The following is a 25,291-nucleotide window of genomic DNA, read 5'->3' as shown; positions in this document are numbered from 1 at the left end:
GTTGTGGGTTTTCTGGGCTGTGTGGCCATGGTCTGGTAGATCTTGTTCCTAATGTTTCGCCTGCATCTGTGGCTGGTATCTTCACAGGTGTATCACAGAGAGAAGTCTGTTATACGGTGTGTCCAAATCACGGCCACACAGCCCAGAAAACCCACAACCACCAATCCCATCAATGTCAACATTATTGGCTGCTTTTTTGTATAATGTTTTACGTGTGACTGAGACTATTTGATGTTTTTAATATTGATATTGTTGTTTGATAAAATGCAAGCCACCTTGAGCCCAGAAAAGGGGTGGGGAAAGCATGGTAAGTCTAATTAACAATGATCATTAGGCAGCTTTACAGTTCCATCTGATTTTTTTTATTCTGCACTACCCCATCTCTTTGCTTACTCTAGGCTGAACACGTGACTGGCTCAAAGGCAACCGGTGAATTTCCATGGCAGAGAAGGGACTCAAATCCTCGCCTGACACTCAAACCACGACACCAAGTGTTAGTTCATTAGTGGCTTCTGCCAGCGTGTAGTAGTTAAGAGCAGCTGCACTCTAATCTGGAGAACCGGGTTTGATTCCCTGCTCTGCCACTTGAGCTGTGGAGGCTTATCTGGGGAACCAGATTAGCTTGTGCACATGCCAGCTGGGTGACATTGGGCTAGTCACAGTGCTTCAGAGCTCTCTCAGCCCCATCCACATCACAGGATGTTTGTTATGGGCGGGGGGAGAGGAGATTGTAAGCCCCTTTGGGCCTCCGTACAGGGCTGGTGGCTATTGGATGGCTACTGGATTGGTAGGCAGCAGTTCAGCTCTTCAGATATTGTTCTATGGTTCTCCTTATATTGTGAGGCTTCTTCTGGCATCTTTGGTCTGGGGAGATGCTAACCGAATCACAGAAGACAAAACAATAGAAAGACATTAATAAAATGACCAGCAGAAAACGGCAAGGTCGTAAAGATGTCATACATTCTCCAGCTGAGTGCCAAAGGAGAGCCAGTGTGGTATAGTGATCAGTGTCAGACCAGGATCTGAGAAACACCAGTTCCAATCTTTGCCAAGTCATAGAATTTTGCTGGGTGATTTCAGAACAGTCACTCTTTCTCTCCCTTTCAGCCTAACGTACCTCACAGGGAGGTTATTGTAAAGATAAAATGAAGCGCGGGAGAACAATGTCGTAAGCCGCTTTGAAGCCCTACTGGAGAGAAATGCAGGATCCAGATAAATAAATGGAGAACCCAATTTGAGGTCACAGTCTCTTAACTAGGCACAGTAGATTCACTGCTTCTATCTCTGATTAGCACAGGGGGGTGCCAGCAGAGGCGTAGAAAGGGGGGAAAGTGCCCGGTGCACTGGTGCTTCCTCAGCCCCCATCCCGGAATGCCCCCACCACGCCCCAGAACTCCCTCACCACGCCCTCACGGGGGGGGGGGGCACCCAGTGCATCACACACACACACACGGTCCCCTTGGAGCTATGCCTCTGGGTGCCAGAGTTGTATGCATAGACCTAATGAACTGAAAGGAAGGATAGCCACAGCTTTTTTTATTGTCATTATAAAGCAGACAAACCCTGAAAATATCCTTCTAGGAGGGAGTACCTGATTCAATACTTGCATGTGTACTATCACGGCTCTCAACCAGCTTTGTGGAATCCATCCAGTCACAAGTCATCACCGATGCAAAATGTTGCATTGACCTGGGAACGTTGCTTTTCACATAGACCAGAGCCTGAACAAAAATTCAGACCAAAATTTATTTGAACGGACAAAAGCTTACTAGTCCTTGGGATTGGTTTGCCTATATCCTAGAGACGGCTCTATAGAAATCCTGGCTTGGAGCTGCTCTGGATTTTGCCACTCAGGGATGATACCAAAACAAGGGAGTGTTAAGATTCCAACCCTCAGCGATAGGGATGTATAATGTGGGAAGGGATTTGGCCCAAGCAAGAGTGGAGGGGGGGGGATGGGATGGGTCATGATCATGTTTATCTCATTTTAGAAATAAAACAAAATGCGGGGAAGGCACATAAGAAATCACTGGGGAGAGGGCATCGTATCCCTTTTCATGTCACTTTATCACCATCTAGCTCCCTCATCTCCTTCTCTTGCAAGATGCCTTCTCCTTGAGTCATTCTGGTAGTCATCTTTTCACCACCAATAGTTTCCATACTGCCTTAGGGATTCCTATGACAATCTAAAATGATACCTAATCTTTAGCAGTTTGCTTTTTGCACAAATGTTTCTCTTGAAGCTTTGGGAGGATTTATCCCCAAATTAGGGGTTTTTTTGTAAAGGAAGGCAGATGTTCTTGTAAACCTGGAGGATCTGCCAGGTTTGAAAAACACCACATTCTATTTATGGCTGACCATTTTGTGTGGATTTCACTATCCTCATGGGGGCTGTTTGACCATGGTATTTTGCTTTCAAGACTCGTGAGTTTCTATCAGAAAGTTGTTTCCAGCTTTGTTGTGTCAGGTCAAACAAATTTGTGGTCTCAGGAAAGCACACTCTCTCAACACAAGTCATGTAGACAGTCATTCTACTAGGAACCTAAAAGTGGACCATTTTCCCCACCCCTTTTAAATAGTACAATTTCAATGTATTGTCAAAGGCTTTCACGGCCGGATTCAACTGGTTGTGGTGGGTTTTCCGGGCTGTGTGGCCGTGGTCTGGTGGATCTTGTTCCTAACGTTTCGCCTGCACCTGTGGCTGGCATCTTCAGAGGTGTATCACAGAGGGAAGTCTGTTACACACTGTGATACACCTCTGAAGATGCCAGCCACAGGTGCAGGCGAAACGTTAGGAACAAGATCCACCAGACCACAGCCACACAGCCCGGAAAACCCACCACAACCAGTTGAATCCGGCCGTGAAAGCCTTTGACAATACATTGAAATTGGTCTCTAAACCTATCAAATCAATTAATGGCTGAACTAAAGTCTAAGACCATGGTTTGGATTTTGCCTAGCAGAAGACTATTTTTTTCTGATTCCCCCCCTCCAATCGCAATCCAAAAGGCCTCCTGAAACTCTGCTCCCATGAGGCAGGACCACCAGGTAGAGCTTTGGAGGGATCAGAGGTCTTCCATGGAAAAGGAAATAACCAAGAACACTGCTTCCTCCTTACGCCTGTGGAAATGCCAGACCGGACTCAACCTAGATCCCGATCCTTGATCTAGTAGCCCCCTCATGCCCTACTGACCTCAAGGAACACTTTGAAGAAAGAAAGGAGAGGCATAGGAAGCCATTATTCATAATCTTTATTAAGTTCCATCATTTTCCATAACTGGTACAAGAATGACAATCAGGACAGGGAGAGGGAGAGAGAGAGAAGCATGCAGTGATTTTGGACTCACCACACAACATAAATCAGCAGGAAAGCTGCTTGAATGGACAAGCATCCGGCAGCCCAGACAAGACCCCTTTTATTCCCTCCATACACACTGAGCACCACACAGACACCCTCTTATTTGCCCCCCTCCCACCCACTTCATTAAAAAAAAATCAAGAGTTTGACACAAAATCAAGCTTTGGTTGCTAGCAGTAAACATGGAGTTACATTCGTTTTGTCTCCTAATACACAATCACGCAGCCACTCGAGAAGACCTTGCCCCCCTCCCCCCATACATTCAGTGCTTCCTAGCACTCCACAGTGACCCTGAGTGCAAGCAGGCTGTTAACCTGCCTGCGATTCCCACTGTTTACCCTTAATGCATAGTGTCCATTGCTGGCTAAATGCTGCCTGTTCCAAGCAGCGGTTTACTAGACCAAACGGGCAGGAATTCTAGGCACCATCTGCGAACTCTGGAATTACTGACCTAAATTGTCCCCAGCATAGAGAGGTTGCAATCACTCCACCCTACCCCCTACTGCAAGAGAGCTAGGGAGAAATCCCCTACTGCACTCAATGATGCCTTACCAATCTAGTGTTGTCATTTCAGAAGCCCAATTATTCCTTTGGTCCTAGAAAGAGATGGGAAGGGGGCTTTTGACAACATTACCAGTTTTCACATGGCAAAGCTGCAAAGAGGTGAGGGACGGGGGCCTCTCCCACCAGCCCCCCAATGTCTATCACAAGCTTTGGCTATTTTTTTTCTCTTAAAGGTTTGTAAACAATCATCAAGAGGAAACTGGGAAGAAAGCAGAAAGATTTACATTAAGATATTTACACCTTCTAAGCTCCTAGAAAGGGACTGGCATGTGGGGGAAATTCTACTTGAGTTTTTAAAAGAGATACAAAATTAGAAGGGGCAGTATTTTTTTACTTTCTGATGTACACCCTGGGGAAATTCAATCTTCCTACAGTCAACCCAGAGAAAGCTATATTTGTGAGTTCATTCTATTGCATTTGGCCCCACTGAACACAGAGACGTTATCTTGAGGTAGATACACAGAGAATCATACGGCAATTTCAGAACCAACATCCCGGATGCGTCGTGCCACCTGACTTCACTTTCTCTTCCTTCGAGGCAGGAAACAGAGAGGGAGAAAGAGAGCGCCCAACAAGAGAAACGAGACTGGCCTTTTTCACTATTTCAGAATTGATTGCTTGGCTCTGCAACTCCCAAGAGCCTGCAATCAAACATGTTCCTTCCTTGGCAAAGCATTAGTAGTCTAGGAAGCTAGGCATGGTCAGTCCTGGTTAGTATTGATGGCACTTTACACATGGACATGTATGCATATGCACGCGCATGCGCACACACAGAGCAAGGAAGAACATATAATGTAAGCGAGAAAATCTGTGCGCCATTTTTAAAAAGGGAAAACAGTGCATTTAGAAATGGAAATCAAAGTGGATTTTCAAAGGGGCTTCACCCTTTGGGGGCATATTGGGCCATAGGGCAGGTGGTAATAAACCAGAAATTAAAAATGCAGTCAAGTCCCACTTTTTAAAAGCTTCTTTTTGAGATCTTAATTCACATTAACAGTCCAGGGACAGTGCTTGTTGCTCCAACCACAAATTGCAAGGTCTCACTCTACCCTAACTTCAATTCTTCCTCAGGTTTGGGAAAACCAGAGTTCCCTGCATTCTGTCCACCACAAACCTTTTCAGACATTGCAATACTGGAAGCCAACCAATCACTCTCAACAGACATATGTACAATTCATGATCCCCTGATAGGTGTGGTCTCCATGTTGTGTGATGATGACTACCTGCATAATTACCCTGTGCATACAGCTTCAACATCATTAATGTGACCACTGAAAGATCCAGTGGTCAGTTTGTATACAGCCGTGGTGGCGAACCTTTGGCACTCCAGATGTCATGGACTACAATTCCCATCAGCCCCTGCCAATTGGCCATGCTAGCAGGGGCTGATGGGAATTGTAGTCCATAACATCTGGAGTGCCAAAGGTTCGCCACCACTGGTATACACCAAGGCTGTGCACACATGAAAATTATGCACATGACCCACTGTTAATACAACATGGTGACCGTGCATATTGAGAGGACCTGGCCTGGTGGGTTCCTGGCTTGTGTTATGGCAACATCTGAAAAGTACTAATGTCAACTATCATTTCCTACACTGAGCAAAGTCATCATGTGTGGTGCTGAAGGGAACGTCTGTAAATTGGCTCCTCCGTCCCTTATTCTTTGGGATTATGTACTACTCGATGCCTCAGAAATACCTCTCATTGTTGGGGCATCCAACAGATCCTTCTTATTTTTATTTTTTAAAGCAGATACTAGAAGTATCACTAGCAGCTGGTAGAAGTGGTAGACCCAAGCATCAGAAGGTCAAGATCACGTCTTTTCATTGCTACTTGAACAACTCAGCTGGAAAAACTAAATAGCAAATCCTGACTCACAATTCTCAGTGGTGACAATGAAGGAGACTGAATCGAGGGGATACACCCTAAACCTAAAGCAATTTGAGATTTGGAGGAGCAGTTCATTGGCAAGTCTTTGGCTACAAGAATACACTCTTCTCGAGACATTCATAATAAGGTTTCACTATAAGAATGTACCCAAGAGGATTTCTCAAGAACATGGGCACAGAAAAATGAGAGATAGTGGGGATGATACAGAATTGAAGTCTGAAACATCTTGAACCCTGAAGGTGGAAATCCAAATTGTACCATAGAGAATGCAGGACATCTACAAATTCTCTAGCACAAGCTTAATTGACAGGAAATAAGAAATGAAAAATACCTTAGCTTTAATGAGGTATGTGCCAGAGAAGTTCCCTAACAGAGTGGGCCCCTAGCATCTGAGAGGCCTTCTTTCTCACTCTGCCACCCTCCAACGGTGACTCAAATCAGCAGGTCCACAGAAGGATCATCCTTGGGAAGAACCACAAGCAACTCTTCCAAGAGTCCACAAGAGTGGAAGAACTGAGATGAGGTGATAACATGGATGGAAATGGGATGAAAATGTGCCTAGCCACTAAAAAGATGCATGAGAGTTGTTAAAAGTCTTAAGAATGGATAGATGTTTAGGAGGAGGCACTGACAACACAAACTCTGCTAGAACATGGGTGTCCAAGGTTCAGTCCCCTTGGCTCTGAATTTCTCTCAGCAAGCAGACTTAATTTTTATCCACTTGAATAGTCCAAACACACAATCCAGCAGGAAGGAGTCCTGCCTAAGTAGACCTTTGAAATGACCATGGGGGACAAAATTCCTATTGGACCCGGCCCTACCTCCGCTCTTCAGCCTCCATGCAAATACAACAAGAGGGGGAAGAAGAATCTGTTTAAAATACACTGTCTAAAAACATCAAAACAGATGTCAAGATGGAGCTACAGTATTAAAAACACATTTCTCCTTTGTGCTGTCCAACTTAACAATGTCCCAAATTTTAAAAAGGCATGATTCCAACCTGTCCAGCCCCAGAAGGAACCGAGGTTCTTCCATCCCTGAGATGTTTGAGAATACCTGAGAATAAATTGCAGTAATGTCCTTTTTTCTTCTTTTTTCTTCCTTTTTTAACTCTTAAAGATTAAAATATACAAAAATACAAAACAGAATATTTATACTTTTTAAAAAATCCAACAAACATGGACAATAAAGAAAAAACGAACCCAAAGATACGTCATTCGCGCACGTCGTAGTGCAGGTTTTATATCACGTTGGCTTCAGAGCAGGTGGGGACGCCCTCCCGTGTCTCGCACGGCAAGTCCAGCTGTCCGCAGGAGCAAAATAAATTAAAGGCAGAGGCAGGGAAAGCAGGCAAGGGATGGGAGCAGCAGCTTTTTTTTGCCCCTTAGGTTAGGGTTTCGACACAAAAACGGGGAAGTCTTCAAAATTCACAACCCTTGTGCTTAAATTTGATATTGTGGGTTGCACAGACCAAAGAATTCTGGGAAACAAACATTGCCAAACATAAGCTGAACTACCCAGTTGACATGTGTGTGCTTCTTTTTAAATTATGGCCACAGAAGGAAGGGGGGGACACCAAAGGGAGGCATTCTTAGGTCTTCCCTGGGCCATGAGCCCAGACTGCAAAGGCTGTGAAAGGAAGTGCTGAGTGGCCCAATGTGCGAGTGAGTTTCTGAAAAAATTGTTTTTTCCACATATACTCCAAAAAGCAGCCAGCATTTCCTCAAAAGCCTCAGACTTAGCAAGGGCAAGATCAAGGCCAAATAAGATACTGATGTTTCATGGCCACGCTTGAGTGGAAAATTAAAAGTCCCACTACATCTTGTAGACTCAGGGGTGTGAACTTTAGATAGGCCTTGGTGGTTGAGTCTACAAAACCCTCTAATTCCTGAGGGACTGAAATTTCTTAAAGCTGCCACAATTTTTGAGTGGCCTCTTTTAATGTCAAAATGAGTGTGACTTTTAAAAAAATTACTCCCCTCTGCCAGTGTCCCGAACCAACTGTGGTTTTGTGCACTTCTTTACAAAATGCCCCCCCGAAAGGTCTGGATGGTCTAGATTTTTTCCAGCTTTGGGTTTTGTTTTTGGAATAATCTTTGCATTGGCAAGAGAGCAAAGGTACCTTTAAGGTGCTGCCACCTCGCCCTTTCTTCTATCTGAATATTTCAGCTGGAGATTCACAGACCTCCTCTGAAGCAGAAAATAGGTTGCGGACCAGCGTAACAGTTTTGTCCAGATTCTCAGACCTTTTTCCCAATACCAAATCCTTGAGAGATTCAAAAGATGCTGCTTCCTAGTCCACTACCTGCCCCCTGCAAAAAAAAAACACACAACAACCTGGAGGCAGAAGCCGTTCATTGCTCCCCCTTCTTTGCTGACTCGATGCCCTGAAGCCCCAGTGATTCAGTAGCTCCTACTGATTTCCCAACATCATTCCCTGGTTTCGGGAAGAAGGGCTGAGCTGTGCATATCCTCCTCCTCCCGGAAGTAGGAAGGCTTTCCCTGAGAACTGGGCGACTGCTGCATTTTGACAGGGCAGTTGGCGACCATGTGGGTAATGCTTTGGCAGAAATGGCATTTCTTTGGCTGAGGCGGGAGCTTGCATTCTTTGGCATGATGATCCAAACCTCCACAATTGTAACATCTAGAAGGGAGACAACAGAAGAGGGAAAAGTTGAGACTGCAGGATCCCTGGAGCCATCTCTTTTTTAAAACACAAGGGAAAAAATAAACTAAATTTTACTTCATTTTATTTTTTATTTAATTCCTTTTTCAGGCCAGTGCCGGGTTCAGGGCAGTTAACAGCAATAAAATGAAGCATTAGCATAAAAATCTGTAATGTAGTCAATTAATATTTAGAATAATAATCTTAATTCAAAGGTAAAAGGGTAAAGATTCCCCTGTACAACAGCAGTAAAATGAAATATCAGCATAAAAAACTATAATACAATTAATATTTAGAATAATAATCTTAAAATAAAGTTAAAAGGGTAAAGATAGCCCTCTGAACAATAAATAACAATAAGAGGAAATATCAGCATAAAAGCATGTAATATAATTGATTAATATTTAGAATAATCATCTTCACTTAAAGGTAAAAGGGTATAGACCAGGGTTAGAGTTAGCCATGGTGGCTAACTCTGATGGGAATTGTAGTCCATGAACATCTGGAGAGCTGGAGGTTGCAGACCCCTGGTATAAACAGTTTCGGGTACAAGGACCAGATCATTAATGACCCATAAGGTGACATTGTATTACGACGTTTACTAGGCAGACTTTGTTTACAGGGGAGTTTGGCATTGCCTTTCCCACAAACTCAGGTCATGAACAGAGCTTTGATTGTAATACTGCGCCATGGGGTCCAAATCTTTACTTGACAATTAAAAAATTAAAAAAATGTAATTGGGCCCCTAGAAGTGACTCCCTCAGTTAAATTACATTAGCAGGTTAGAGAGGGAAGCACTCTTAATTGAGGCAAAACTGGCCCTGGAAAAGTGGTACAGGGGAGATCTAAAAGACAGCAAAGTAGCATGAGATCTGATTGGACCCAGCAAAGAGATCAGGTGGGGTACACTGTTAGTATCCTCAACAATAGGCCTGGCAGAACATCTCCATTTTACGGGACCACTGGAACTGAGCTAGATCCTGCAAGGTCCAATTCTCACTCAGCAGAAAGTTCTACCAGGCCAGAGCCTGGGCTGGAAAAGCCCAAATTAAACTGGTACTAGATGTTTTATTGATGGTATATTACACCAAAGGAGATTGAGAAAAAGGATTAGAATTATAATGGGAAATGCTGGAAACATAAAGAGGCACCTTTTATCATACGTAGTAGACTTGCAAAAAGACAAAGAAGTATTGGAAAGAAATATATGGTGAAATTTTAAAAAAAGAATTAAAATCAATTTTGTTACGAACACTAAGAGTATATTGCTGGGTCTCTTGCTCAGTAGTATTCCAAAAATCTTGGAAGAATTATTTGGATGTATGATAACAGTGCCAGAGTTATATTTGCAACAAAATGGAAAGCAAAAGACTGTCCACAGGCACAAAGACTGGGAAAGCAAACTGAGTATGCAATAGTGGCAGTAATGCAGCAATGGTATTATGTAAACAATAGACCAACCAGAGAATTTCAAGACAGATGGAAAGCATATAACTTACATTATTCTTAGAAAATGGGAGTAGAGGAGGATGTAACTGAACTGATTTACCATTCAAGTCATGCATTACATTGTATCAACAGGTGTTTGAGAAAAACACTCAAGTGAATAGATGACAATTATATATGAACTTATTTTTAATATCCAGAAATTATTTACAGATGTGTTTAGATTTATTACAGTAATGACCAATGATTAATGGTTATTATTCCATCACCATTTTAAAATATTTCTTAATCTTTTTAACATTGCTATGCTGATAAGAACAGTTACTACATTTGATCTTAGCCAATAGGCCGAGAAGCTATGCTATACATACATCCCCTGTTGTCTCCCCCCCCCCCCCGCCAAGGAAATAGAATTGTTTTTAACTCCTGTTGTTTTCTTTTAACTAATTGAAATAAACCTTTTTAAAAAATCTTTGGAGGAGTCCCTGCACCGTGGCATTCTGACCTTAAGCTGATAGTTTACGAGAAGCAGGGCCTGTAAGGTAGTAGCACTCTCTATTTGAAACTTCTTGACAAAATTGCCAGTTTCCTCTTTTCGACTTAATTCATTGTTCAAGAGGGCCTTTGAAAAGGAGCTGGCAAGTAGCCCATTAAAAGCCTTCCCTGCTCTCAACCAGATAAACAGCTTGGATCAGACTCAGACTACTCAAAGGACGGTCTTCTCCCATAATAATTGAACTTTCAATTAAAATTGGCGTTTGACCCTAATCTTTGAAATTAAGTAGAGGGTCATATACAAAGACATATCTGTGTTGGCAACTCAGTTGCTGAGTATTCCCCCACCCTCATTGGTTGTTTGCACCTAGTTGTTTTGAGTTTTATTTGCCCAGATTTTGTGGATGATTCCATGGCGCGTCGATGTTGTTTTTGCCTTTGGGAGCAAATAGTTTGAAAGATGGCTGCTGAATTTACTTTAGTGGATGGTTTCTCTGTTGCTAAAGTGTTCTAATTTATTCACTCCAACTTGCTGCTGACTTCAGTGGTGTTAAATGGGACTTAAGTGGTGTTTAACCTGCTACTGGTTAACACTTTATTTTAATTTTCTTAATTTTCTTGCCGGGTTGGTTTTAAGTATTTTTGTGCCCTATGCCACTTTGGATGCTTGTTTTGGAGATTTTATCCTAATGTAGGTAAATTGTTTAATAAAACAAATCTGGGAGCAACTCATGCACACATGTATCAATACACGGTTTTCTTCCCAATCTAAAAGTTTGTCAACTCAACACAATGCTCTTCTAGTAAGTGGAAAGTACATAGCTTCACCACCAGAGGGCAACCCTACTCTTCTGCCATATTGTGAACTGTTTACAACGAGATATCCTAGTTGTTAGAATCTATTAAAGGCCAACCAGTGACTTGTTCATTCTCATGTGCCAGGGCCCTTTACTCTTGAGGAGGGATTACAGCCCAAGAACAGAGTGCATGCCTACTTGCACAAGGCCCAAGTAGAGTAAATTATTTTGGACAGCAATGTGGATTGCATAGCTGCTGATAGACAAAGTAAACCATGCTAGGCTAGGTTGGACCAGTGTTTAGACTCTACTGAAGCCCATACATCTCTCTAATATACATGGCTATTTAAAGAGTCTCTTCTGAGCAGCACAATTTGGCTGTACAAAGGGATTTTTTTGCTAGGGAAAGCCCACTAACCAGCCATGCGGCTCTACCCTGCAGACACATGGCTCACTGAATGGGGGCATTGGTCCATGCTATTCAGCCCCGGGTGTTTCCGACCTCTGACCTTTCACTCTTGGGTTTTTAGCTCTTTCCCTAGAAATTTGCATCTGCCGCTTGTTCTCTAAAAGGCAGAGGGAAGCCTCTCATACAAAGAAAGGCCCACTGACCACCGGCCACCCATAGAAGGAAGCCATGGCAAATACTGCTGTACGGTAACCAAACTGAAGTAGTTGGTCATCTCTGAGCTCAAAGTAAGAGACCAGGGGTCTTTTCCTGCCTGTGAGCACGTAGCTTCTAATGACAGAACTGTCAGGGGTCTGTTTGTGCCTGTGTGTGAACACACACAGGGCCGGTTCCATCAGCCCGGCAGGAAATGTGACAGCGCTACACTCAACATCTTCTTCCTCCTCCAGTGGTCCTCCCTGCAGTCAAAGACAGTGCAATATATCTTATCATTTCAGCACTCTGCCACATCTTGCTTCTGCGTATATAAACCAGGCCTAAGTTTCTTCCCAGACAAAACAGGGGTCTCCTAATGTAGTGATTTCTAATATGGTGCGGTGTCCATGGGTGCGTGCCATAAAGCCCAACAATATGTTTCTTGCTACCTACTTTCTTCTGTCACAAAGTGTCTCTTCCTTAAAGCAAAGAGCCTTTTCTGGCATTCCTCCACCTCCCTGAAGCAGGAGGCACTTACAAAACAAACACACACATACACAACAGGGGCATTACCTTTGCGGCTGCAGGGAGCTTCAGAGAAACCCGAAAGGCACGCTTTGCGCATAGAGGGAACATGCACTCAAGAACAGCTACCTCCATCAGAGGACACTTGGCTTGAACTGCCTAAAATTTTGTGAAAGCTCTGAATGTGTGGTGATTCGATTTAGTCCCCATAGCAGCCATTTTGTCATTGATCTCTCCCATTCCATAGAAGCCATTATCTTATGGTGCTCAATATCTGCTCGACAAAAAGACTCCGTGAGGCTGGGGTCTTCCGGCCTAACACAAGCAGTCCTCTAGCCTGAAAAAAACATTACACAGCCATCTCCTCTTCGATATGCCTTGCTTGAACTCTGGAGCACGTGCCCGACCCAAGCCTCACCTGTCTCCTTTTGACCGGCGTTTCTGTAGGTTCTTGCCTTTCGGTCTCCTCTCGCTGCCAATACAGAACACTCCTCCTGGACCGGTCACTCGGATGGACTCCAAACCCTTGGAGGACTTCTTAAAGGTGAACTCAACTGCTTCCCCTTCCTTAAGGCTGCGAAAACCTTCCATGTGCAGCTTGCTCTGCGGAACAAAAAGTAAGAGGTTAACAGCCGCAGAAGTTATGAAGGAAGACAGAACAGTGTGAGGGAAAGCACTGCAGGCTTGCCACGTCTGAGAGAGAAACTTCCAATGGCTATCCAAGGGGCCACCTCAAGGAAGACAGGAAGCTGCCAGGTATCCCTGCATGAAGCAAACAGTCAAGCCCAGAGACAATTCCAGTGATGGAAAAGTGATTTTATTTGCTCTTCAGGACTGCAGAGTGATTACTGAAGCAACTTCTGCCTGCTGAGAGTCAAGCAGAAGTTGCTTCGGTTTTGGGCATTTGGGAGGGCAAGATTTTGCAAACTGCCTTGAAGGCCATATATAGCAATGGATGGCAGACTCTTGGGGATAAGACTAGGGCCCTGCGGGATCTAGCTCAGTTCTGCAGGGCCTGTAAGATGGAGCTGATCCGCAGGGCCTAAGGTTGAGTAGAGCAACAGTATTTCCATCTTAAGCTGGCCTCCCCTTTTTCAGCCCTTTTCGGTTTTCAGCTTTTAACTTTAGTTTACTTATGGTGCTTCTTCTTTGGTGTTTTTTGTTAGGCTTTTTACTGTTCGTTGATTATTGATTGATTATTGATGACTTTGGAAGCAGTGGCTGTCATCCCAACCCTTGTCGAAATGTATTTGGAAAGCAGTCATTTTAGAAATTGTTTTATACATTATTTTAATTGTATGTTTATGGTTGTTCACCGCTCTGACCCCTTTCACAGGAAGAGTGATATATAAACCTAATAAATAAATAAACATCTCTGTAAACTGAGCTTGTGTTTTCCTTCTTGTTACAGGTGTTTAAGCATGGGTGTGGACAGAGGCATGAGCTCTTTGGCAACAGCCTGAAATTCTCTTAGCCCATGACACACACTCTGTTACCTTGAGCAGTGATAGCATTTACTGTTCATAGCTAAAGGCCATTATAATCAATCACAAGGAGCATAAAATCGAAATCATAAACAACATCAACATTTAACCTGATCTAAAAATGCTTGTCATATTAAAACTTTTCACCATTCAGATACAATTTCAGCCTACACTTTCTCGGCTGCTGAGACAAACAGTGAGATTTGAGGTGAGCAAGTCAATATCGAAGAAAAAAAAGTCTGTTTTGTTTCCAGGGAACGGTTTATGCCGGGAGTCTCCAACATGGTGCCTGTGAGCTTTGTCCTGGTGCCTGTGATGTGTTTTTAGAAAGTGGGTGGGGCCAGGCGGGGCTATTGGCCATTGGAGATTTGATTGGCTGTGCAGATTTTTTAAAAATGATCCTTTGTGAGCACAAGGATCTGTGTGACTGAAGATAATCTGCAGTGGCCATTTTGTGGTTGTCTCCATCTCCTATAGAAGCCATTTTGTGGCCACATCTACTATACCAGGGGTCTGCAACCTATGGCTCTCCAGATGTTAATGGACTACAATTCCCATCAGCCCCTGCCTGCATGGCCAATTGGCCATGCTGGCAGGGGCTGATGGGAATTGTAGCCCATGAACATCTGGAGAGCCGCAGGTTGCAGACCCATTCACTATACTGTGTCAGAATTCCAAAGGTGACCACAGGTTCAAAAACACTGAGGACCCCTGGTTTAAGCCCTTCAAAAGTACTGCAACAAATTTAGTTCTAGGCTCTCTGCAATATGAGACAGAATGAGACAGATCCATCAGAACCAGAACTCTGCAAATTCATAAATGTAAAGCAAAAGCCTATTCTGAGATTACTAAAGGTATTGCTGGACAGATAGGAGGCTCTGACCTGGTCCCTTTCAATCAGTCTAAACCAGAGAGAAAATTTTGAGCTGGAGATTGATTCTATGTGTGTGTTACCTTGCGTGAGCCAGTCCAGTGGATCCAGAACCAGTCCTGACTGTTGTTTATTTGTACTTTGTAAGCTACTTTGGTTCCCTTTGTTGTCTATATAAGTAAATAAATATAAATAAATACAAGGCAGGGTAAAAAAATGTAACCGAAGACAGTGTCATGCTCTTTACTGGGTTCTTCTGCAGAAGCACAGCAGGTACGCGTTTGAATACTGGGACAAGAATAAGATGTGGCATTTCAGTGGCGCACCACAAATGCACAAAAACTCAGGGGCCTGCAATAATCTCCATTACTCTGAACCATGCTACTGTTCACTGTCCACAGCAAGAAAGAACACTTTTTAAAAAGGGATTTCTGAGCAAGGGGTGTGGGGGAGAAACCAGTTTTCTCATGACCTGTATCAAGTTTTTTGTTCACAGACTGTACAAGCTAAACTTACGTAATTGTTCTCCATAAAATAGTCATGGTAAATTTAGTTCTCTTTGTGTTCCGTATACAGGGTCTGTACGTAGATGTTTAATGCATATTTTTAATGTATTTTAATGGATTCGGTTAATAGATAAACGTTCCCTTTTTTGTTTTTAATATTGTAATATGGTAATTTATAATGCCAATAAAGGCTTCTGTCTGTTTAAACTTGCTTTGAGAGGCAGCCATAATGTGCCTCTAACTGGAATTCAGGTTACAGTAGATTCCCCTGCCTTGTAGAAAGGTTTCCTTGCAAGAAACGTTAAGGGCATTTCTCTACTTAATGCAGAATATTCAATTTGCTGCCACTGACCAATCACAAGACAACAATAAACCCTCCAGCACATGAAATAAAAAAATCAATGCATGCCTATGAGTGGAGATTCTATTCTGCAAGGGAGATTGAAAATACTGAAGGAAGGTGGGGTAGAGAGAAGGCAAGAAAGAAGAATGCAGCGGGTCGCAGAACCCTGACAGCACAAAACATGTTTCTCGAAGCTTTATGGCTCTGGTTGCAAAGACTGTTTTTTAATCACTGTTTAAATTCCCTGTGGCCCAATATGCTTTAGACTGACACCATCGAGGCTCTTATGGGAGAGTGAATATTTTGCATAACATATATAGGACTAGCAGGGTACCTGTGCTTCGCTACGCATACTTCATCACAGACTCTCTATGAATTTTGGGGTGACATTCCACATACTTCTTTACAGCCTGTTTGTGAACTTTGGGGTGACATGCAGCATATTTCCTCACAGCCTGTCTGTGGACTGATGGGTTTGTTTTTGCATATTTTGCAGCAGCTTCCTGTAGTTGTCTTTTTCTATTCGTGCAGCATGTCTGTGGACTGAGGGGCTGGTTTGCCCTTAGAATGTTCGCGCAGATGGCCAGAGATGAGCAGTTAAAATAGTAAGTGTGTAATAACTCGAGTAAAACTGAATATTTTGAAAAATCCTTCTTTTGATCAGTTAGTCAGTGAGCCAGTCAGTGGTATTTCGCGTTTATAGATATAGATTTAAATGGAGACCGCCCTGTCTCTCTTTTTCCTGGTGCAATTTCAATCAGCAGAAAAACAGAACACAATTTTGCTCAGTTACAAAATATAAAGAGAGCTGCAGGGTACAGAGAATGAAGCCCATCTCAAAGGAGTGCCTGTAGCAGGATCTTCTGGGATCGTTTGGTACAAATTTGAAGCTGCCTTTTATAGCTTTCTCCCATTGGTCCATCTAGTTAAATACTCTTTTTCCTTGACTGGCAGTGGCTCCACAGGGCATGTTTGACAGAAGCGTCTTTGCTGCCCCCAGATCCTTTTTCAGACAATGTCAGGAATTGAATTCTCAGCTTTTGCCATGCAAAGCCCTTTCCTAACATGGAAGGCCAAGAAACAACTACCAATGAGCCATCCAGATGAAAAACTGCAGGAAGAATTCTCATGTTATTCAACGGCGCCTCAAATGAAATGCTTGCAGCCACGTGCTACAAGCGATCAAGCAATGGAAAGACATGCCAAAGCCAGCCCCTACTCTGTGATGCACACGCATGTGGCTATGGAGAAGGGAGGCGTTTGTCCCGAGAGGCTATTGAACATTTGCAGATCTGACACAGTTTCATCAGGCCTTAATCATGACGGAAGACTGCTCTCAAACCATTATAAACAGTAATTATGTACTATCATGCAAATCCAGCCCCAGCTATGGATACGATAACCTGGGAGACAAGTAGGGAGGATCCCCACCAAATCTCTACTCCCAGGACTTGTAAATCTGGGAAAGCACTGGAAAAAAACACACCAAGGAAATATTCTTCTTCTTTTCAAATAAGTTTGGTAAGTCAGATAGGGTGCAGCAGTTTATAGCTCTTCCTCTCTCTTGCTTTAGCACTGGGTGTATTTTCAAGTTTTGCTTGTAGAAAACTAAGACATTTATATGTTTAAATTCCATAAACACCCCGATACATACACTTATTATGCTAGCTGATTTAAAGCAACTAAGGTTTGTTTGGAAAGTATGGCAGAAATCAAAATTTCTTTTACAAGTGTTTTCCCCTGTGGCTTCAAAATTTCCAGCTCTCCAGCTCCAGCTAACAATGATTGGGAATGTATTGTGGTTCAATAAAACAAACCTTTTATGTCTGCTGGCGAATGCATTTATGATCTTTCCAGTTCCAGAATATATTCACCTTTCTTTATATACTGTCCTGTCCCAAAACAGTGTCTTCCCCATACTTGACCCATGTTAATTCACATGCATTCACCTTTACGGTCTACAGGATGCACTTGATCAAAACGGTTCTTGTCGCAAATAGATCTTTATGTGACAACAAACTGGTTTGTCCTTGAGATACCACTAGATTTCCTGCTGCCGCTAAGGCACTAACAGACTATTCCAGAACTCGAGAGAAAGTAATTCAGGATTCCGTCATAGAGCCCATTTGCAGAACACAAGCAGAACAGCATGTGTGTGCGCACATACAAACACACTTTAACTAATTAAAACTCAGTAGGCTTCATTGAACATTCCCATTGAACAACCGTAACTGCAACATCTGCGGAGTGCCCAGATCTGGTCTCTAAGGGACATTTCCTAATGCTTCCTCTGAACTACTTCTAAGCGATAAAAATGGATCAATGAATTTTTGCTGCCTCAGGACATTCAGCCCACAAATACGACCCGCAGTCCCTCCCCTTTGGTTCTGGGGGGGGGGGGGGTGCTTAATTCCACAAAAGATTCACCTATGCTGTTAACTCACTCGTTTTGCCAAAAAAAGAAAAAAATTGCAGGCCCCCAAAAAGAGAGATCAAATTGTATTCAAATTGATACAGCTCAAGAAATTGGGACCAAAATTATACAACATCTCTGCGCTCTTTGCAACTCTGCTCTCAGAAAATCTTTTCCTTTCCTTTGAACAGAGAACACAGACCTTCAGTTAGTCTAGCTACATATGACAACAGCATACTTGCAACGCTCCAGCTCCATTTTTGGAAAGGAGATGCCTGAGACATATAGCCGAAATCTCTAAACAAACATTCATTTTCCAGTTATTAGCAGGTAAAAGTCACTGTGCAAATTTGCAACATCTTAGTTACAGACTTTCTGGAAGCAATGAGATTAAATTGACAGTAACTGGCTTTGGTACGGCAACTGCAAGATGTCAGAGAGGATGAGCGAAATTTCGTGTTTCAGAGAATCATAGAGTTGGAAGGGGCCTGTTCTGCTCCCCAAGCAAACTAATATCAGGTGCCTTGCACTCGGCTAGAACAGAATGTAAGACCTGTAGACAAATGAATAACCGTTCAAAAAACGGTTTAATAGTACAGAAAGTTTAGGACTCTGACTCCTCCCATGAAGTCTAACAATTAAAGAATACCTGAAATGCTGGAAACAATTGGAGATTATTGAAGAGCTTGCAGACACCAATTCTTCCTTGCTTGCTTCCAAGAAAGTCTGCTCTGCTTCTTTCTTCTTCTGAGTTCTCCATGGTGTCCTCTAACTGGATCCTGTTTTTCCTGCAATCCTGTGGAAACTTGCTTACTCTGAGTTCTATGGCTCTCTAACACCTTATACATAACAACTTAGGATGTCTGGTATATTGTTGTCTTTAGCCTTCCAGACACCTGAGGCTAAAAACAAACTGAAAACAAAGGGGCTGCTAGCTAACAAAAATATTATAGTGCTCTTGTCTATAGAGGACTTCTTAAAGGGACAGGGTCTAACTAAGGTTCCCTCCCACAGAATACTGTACAAAAACAATTAAGTCTATTCTATCTAAGGCTCATTCCGCACATGCAGAATAATGCACTTTCAAACTGCTTTCAGTGCTCTTTGAAGCTGTGCGGAATAGCAAAATCCACTTGCAAACAGTTGTGAAAGTGGTTTGAAAATGCATTATTTTGCGTGTGCGGAAGGGGCCTATGGGTACAACTGAGGCTTAAATAAAGAAAATGGTGAGGGTGTCTCTAGGGGCATGACAGGGCCATCCAGCCATCTAGTCCAACCTTGCAGGATCAGCCTAAAAGAATCCCTGACAAGTGTTCGTCCAGCTGCTGTTTGAAGACTACCAATATCTTGTCCAGACACAAAACCATATACAAAAACTAATTTCAGCTTCATGCAAAAATTTCAGCTTGGGTCAGCTTGGCCACAGAACACAACAAAAACATTTCGTGGCAAAAATGGCAAAAATTGTACATTAAATGTGATGCTCATTTCAGAAACTTCCTAAGTCCTTTTTTTAACAGAACAGATTGGTTTGTAGAGGGTTCAGCTTGGAAAAAGAAAATATTTTTTAAAAGTCATTATTTTTATCAGCCCTGCACTTAGCAATTGTAATAGCCAGTAAAAAAAATGCTAGGACTTATGTAGCAATTTATCTTGGCAATCAGTACAAAAATGATCCTATAAGATTAGATTCACTTCTCACATTAAAGATGGGTCTGAAACAAAGGGACTGAATAGTGACACCTAGTGAATTTGTGACTGGAATCGGGGTGGGGGGGCTCATTCAAAAATTTAACATCGCTCCACTAGACCAACTCTACAAAAACAGGCAGTCAGCTCCATTAGGAGCTAAAAATAATGTTCTAATCACATTATTGGCCAGAGGAGTGACAGAGCATGGTTAACATAGAGCTTGTAGTCACTCTTAATCTGGTTTGGAACAGCAGGAAGAATATATTTCTGCATCTTCTGGGTTAACAATTTCCAAGCATTGCTCAAGCTGTTCTTCCTATCACTTCCCTTGCTGAGCCACGCCATCTGCCATACACAACAGTTCCTTAGAACAGAATCCTCTTTTTTAATGAATGGAACATGCCCACCATTCATGAGTTACTCAGTAACCTGAGTCATGTGACCACCCTTCACTTCCCTCTAACACAATTGTGGGGAATGCCACTCTAAAAGGTGAAGAGCAACTGTGCTGTCTATCCTTCCATAGTACTGCAATTCTGCAGTAACCTCTTCCATGCCCTCTACCAGGACTGACCTTAGCCCCGAAGTGCTATTCACTTAGGAAAGCAGATACCAACTATACATTTTTGTTTGTTTGCAGTCTGACCAAACTTACACACGGTAAACGTAGGCTAATGAACTCATTTCCAACCACAGAAAATGTGGCATACATCCATTAAAAAAGACACATGACCCCACAACCCAGCTCAGCTTTACAATGTGGGACTGTCACCGTGATCCCGTGCCAGTGAAAAATTCCTCCACCACCACCACCACCACCCCAGCCGCCAAAACAATATTGAAACTGAAAGAAATCAACTGAGAAACGTAACCAGCCAGAGTAATCAAACTCTTTGCATTGCCAAAGTCCTTTCAGTCAAACTGAGGAAGCAAATCTTTTTCTCCACTTGAACTGTTTAACTCAAATGCTGACAAAAACCCTGGAGGGTCATCATTCTCTCGCATACATTAGAAGCCATTTGTTTATTTATCTTTTAAATTTATATCCCCTCACTACAGCAGAGCTTGGGGCAGGTAAGAAGAAGCCAAATATACATTTAAAATTTAAACCGAGTGAAACAGATTGAACCCCATCAAATACTAAATAATAAAAATAGTGTGCTAATCTCTCAGCTGAGTTGACTCTTGAAACTGACAGACCATCCTCAAAGTAAGTGGGAAGGGGGACCGATGGGAAGATAGAGGGGGGACTTTGCCCTGTGACAGATGGATATAATACAGCAGCTAAAAGTCCTCACCCATGAGCCCGGCAGAACATCATCTTAAAATGGTTTTGAACAATCTGGGACCCCTGTATCTGTCTGTGGGACCGCATCTCCCAATACCACCCCCAGAGAGAGTTATGCTCTCCTGGAAGTAATCTTTTGGAGGTCCCCAGCCCAATCTGACTGACCTCACCCAGGGTCAGGGCTTTCTAAGCCTTGGCCCCCACCTGGTGGAACTCTCCGACACCTGAGACCAGGGCTCTGCTGGATGTGGTGTGGTTCTGCAGGGCCTTTTACTGAATAAGTTCCTTGTTACTCTTTCCATTTTACTGAACAAGCTGGGATTCAAAGGTAAAAAAGTTAGACTTGGTTTAGCAAGATTTATTGAATTGCCATCCCCTTGGAGAGGGTAACGTAGAGCAAGTGGTGCCAAATTTTTGAATAATTTTGTAAGTTTTTAATTATCCGTTGATTGACTGAACTAATTTAAGTGGAGTTTATTGTACTGTATATTGACTATGTCCGTATATTGAGTCTGTGAGTGTTTTATAGATGGACTGTATTGTTTATTGACTAGGTGTAAGCTGCCCTGAACCCAGACTTTGGTTGGGGTCGGGCGGGATAGAAAGCTAAATATACCTCATCTAAGCGTTCTTTAACCAGATGAGCAAACCCTAACAAAAGAAGTAAGCTTCTATACTCTTTTCCATAGAAAGATGACAGTAGAATTCTATATGAATCTGCCATTTCCTGGACTTTCTTTGTTCCAGAATGCTCCACTTGGGTCCCAGTGCCTACCCAGTTCTGTTCCGAAGGCACTAAGACCTAAGTGGAGAATTCTAGAACAAAGGTAGTCCAGGAAATGATGGATTCATATACAACTCTACTGTCATCTTTTGGTGGAAAACAGATTGCCCATAAGATTGCAAATACAAGTTTGCAAATGCATAGACCAAAACCCACAGGAATCTTGGAAGCCAAAGAAAGATTCATAAGGACTTCCTGTCATCACAAGGCAAGACTTCAATATCTTCTGGAAGCCCAGGGAGGAACAAAACAGGAAAAACCTTCCCTGCCTCTAAAAAGTCCTCCACTGGGGCCAATGGACTTATGCCACCCAAAAGGGTGTCCAGAGGGTAAGTCCAGAGCCGGGGCTGCGGTGCGACTGGCCGGAAACTCCAGGTGGAAGTCAACAAACTTCAGCTCCAACCCCAAGAATTCCCTGGTCTGCCCCACACACGCCAGCATCTGTTTCAGATGTCAGCGCAATCCCATGGTCAGGACACCCAGCTTTTGTGGCAGCAGGGCGGTCGGGTCCCCAGCCACCATGTATCAGGCCCTCCGACTGACCCTTGAGTAGGCAGGCTGGGCACGGGAAGGTCTGGGTCCCCCCTCTGGATTGGGCTGCCCATCTGTTAACATTAATTTTAAATTTTAAATTACACACACACACACAGAGTGGAGACACACGAGATTTGCAGAGGGATCCCACTCTTGCCCATGCTGCCCACCCGCAGCACTGCTGCCTGAGTGGTTCCCACCCTATCCCAGCATTGCACCGCCAGCTTGGCTCAGATGGCAGCCTGTTCTTATTTTTGTTCCCACCAAATGGCGGTTGAGATCCCAAGCTGCAGCACTGCAAGATCTCGGTTTTTCCACCTGTAAATTATTTCCCTTTGGGGGGATTTTTGCACAAGCCTAGAGGCTGACTCCCATTTGTACAAACATCCCCCTTCTTTACATCTGATGCTCGTTTGTGGATTTAATGATCTGCACACTGATATCCTGGTTCAGAATTAGAAATAAGAGATATATTTATTTAGATGGGATAAGGCTTATCTGAATATCTTCAAAACCAGTGATATTTCAAGGCCCTTAACCCCAGACAGACTGTACCCACAATTACTTCTGGCAAAGCCATTCAACTGGGACTGAACATGTGAGCAAAGTTATGGCAGTCTTTGAGCCAAAAACAGTTAAAGAAGTGCATTCAAGTCCCACCTCTGTCATGGGTTCAAAGATATGCCCCAGCCAGGTCCCAGGACGAGGCCTAAGTAGTTGTACCTGAGTCTCTAGACCTAGAGAAAGCCCTCTCTGGTGCAGGTTAGAAACTGAAGCTGGCAGGGCAGAAAACACTGCTTTATCAAGGAAGCAGGGGCATAATGAGGGGGCAGGAAGGGGATTGAGCCCCAGCCGCTCTTTAAGCAGGGGTGCAAGCAGAACCCCGCACTGGCCTGGACACACAGGTGAGGGGAATGAGCACAGCATGCGCTGCCCCGCCAGCCTCCACCTCCTGCCACTGCTTGGGCTGCTACCACTCGGCTATCCCCTGGGTTCAGATGTGCCCCACTGGGGTGTTGGTGAACAAATGAGGGTGACAGGTGCAGCTGTAAACTGAAATCTGACCTGGTCTCACCACCAACAATGCCAGCCCCCAGGCCTCCTCTTCCTGCACCCCAGACCTGCAGGAGTCTGCCTCCCACTGCCACCCACTCGGAGGTGCTCCACTGGGGACTGGGTGCACAGATGAAGGCAGTGGATACACCAGCGAGCCAAGATATTGCCCAGCTTTGCCACCAACAACACCAGTCACAATGTGTCCACTTTTTGCGCACCAGCCTCTGCCTTCAAGGGGAGCACAATCATAATATACCTGTCTCCCACATCAAGGTATTTAAAGCTTAAGTTTTGCACTCTACTTATTTAACAACAAATTTAACAATTTTAATTTTGTGGGACTCCTATTTAAGGAGAAGATTACAAGAGGAAAAGTGAGTCCTGAGACCTATTAGAGATCATAGTGTGTGAAGAAATCCTCAAGTGTTCATAGATAGCTGTCAGGAATGTCCTGCATATTGCGTTTGGAGGGCTTTGTCCTCAGGACTGTGGTTTGGTCTTATCCGTAAGAGACATGTGGAGCTTCCATGTGCAGGGACAGTGTATCAGAGGCTGAGAGACAGGATTTCTGGCAGCAGCTGATAGCTTCTGGAGAACAGGAGCCTGGGCTGGTTGGGTCAAATTATGCAGGGCTTCCTCCCTTCCACCCCCTTAAACTGCCATGCTTGGATAGAGGCACAATTTCAGCGCTGGTCTTAGGTGCTATTTTCTATAAATATGGCCCTTGGGGATGAAATGTCAGTGTTTGCCCTTGCCACCATTTTCTCTAGATACATTCTCTAGATACAAAGTCAGAAGGGCCAGAGTAGGTGACCTATGCCCAGCATATGTTCCCTATAGCCTTTACCATAGCTGCTTTTCCAAAAAACATGGCAAGCGCACATTTGGGAACCATAGCTGGGAGGCAGTCAGAGGGAGAGGACTACCAAGCAGGTTTGGATGTGTGAAATCTGAACCCAAGTCTTCCAACTCTTACATCACACATCATATCTGCTCATTTGATAAACTTCAGTCTAGTAGTCAGTCTAGCCTAGTTCATGTAGCTGTTATGATACTAAAATGGAGAACAGGAGAACCATGTTTTCTGGGATAAGATCTGTGGAGACAGGAAAACATAACACCATGAATGGAGTCTATGGAAGGAGGGCATCAACTGTGTGGGAATCAACTGTTGCCCACAAGGGTCAAATGCAGCCACAGGGGATCACAACATAAAGTGGAGGGGAGGGGGGGACCCAAACAGAGACCAACACTACAGAGCAAACCTGGGAATTTGGATCATGGTTGTGCCCTGATAGATAACTTGAGCGTGGATGCCAGATGTGCACAACTGAGAGCAGATGGGCCTTCTGAAGTGCAACAATAACAAAGATCTGTTAAATACAACTCCCTGTCGGCTTTCTAGGAAATGATACATCATGAGTTTACATCAGTATTTCCAGAAGTGCTGGTGTTTGATTATTTGTTTCTTTAAAATTATTTATAGCACACCTTCCTCATTGGAGACCCAAGGTAGCTTACATAATTTAATTCAAATATCAGGATGGGACATCTGATGTGAACAGTGCAATAGGGTTTGGACTACAGAAATCGGAAAACAAGCAGGATTCCAAATAAGAGCTGAAACAAGCCTGAGAAAAGAGTGAGCATTTAAACATGGTGCATTAAATGCTAAAGAAACGACACAGTTGGAGCATATTTGCAGCAACAGGCAGTAGCATAGGCCATGATATAGCAGTACAGGCCATGGTCCCTATCTCTTTGCCAATGCAACTTTCGGAACCATATCATTACAGATAGAAATGCCAGCCTCCAGGTAGGATCCAGGCAGTGGTGGGATCCAAAAATTTTAGTAACAGGTACCCATGGTGGTGGGATTCAAACTGTGGCGTAGTGCCAATGGGGCTGGGCGGGGCACGACGGGGACGTTGCCAGGCATTCCAGGGGCGGGGCTATGGCCAGGACGCAGCCGCT

The 25,291-nt window shown here is 43.6% G+C and overlaps 1 protein-coding gene and 1 pseudogene across 1 annotated transcript in view; both read right to left on the bottom strand.

The window, feature by feature from the left end:
* Positions 1-5,376: 5,376 nt before the first annotated feature.
* The window catches only part of LIN28A (lin-28 homolog A), a 59,454-nt gene continuing 39,539 nt past the window's right edge, over positions 5,377-25,291 (bottom strand). The window contains exons 3-4 of the mRNA XM_048502247.1: positions 12,765-12,949; positions 5,377-8,458 (exon numbers count right to left, since the gene is read on the bottom strand). Coding sequence (XP_048358204.1) covers positions 8,245-8,458; positions 12,765-12,949 — 399 coding nt within the window. The 3' untranslated portion in view covers positions 5,377-8,244. The remainder of the gene's footprint in view (positions 8,459-12,764; positions 12,950-25,291) is intronic.
* On the bottom strand, positions 10,175-10,285 carry LOC125435972 (annotated as a pseudogene).

The sequence above is a fragment of the Sphaerodactylus townsendi genome, linkage group LG06 (assembly GCF_021028975.2).
Source record: "Sphaerodactylus townsendi isolate TG3544 linkage group LG06, MPM_Stown_v2.3, whole genome shotgun sequence".
NCBI classification, from domain to species: domain Eukaryota; kingdom Metazoa; phylum Chordata; class Lepidosauria; order Squamata; family Sphaerodactylidae; genus Sphaerodactylus; species Sphaerodactylus townsendi.
This window is presented reverse-complemented; position numbering and strand designations above follow the sequence as displayed.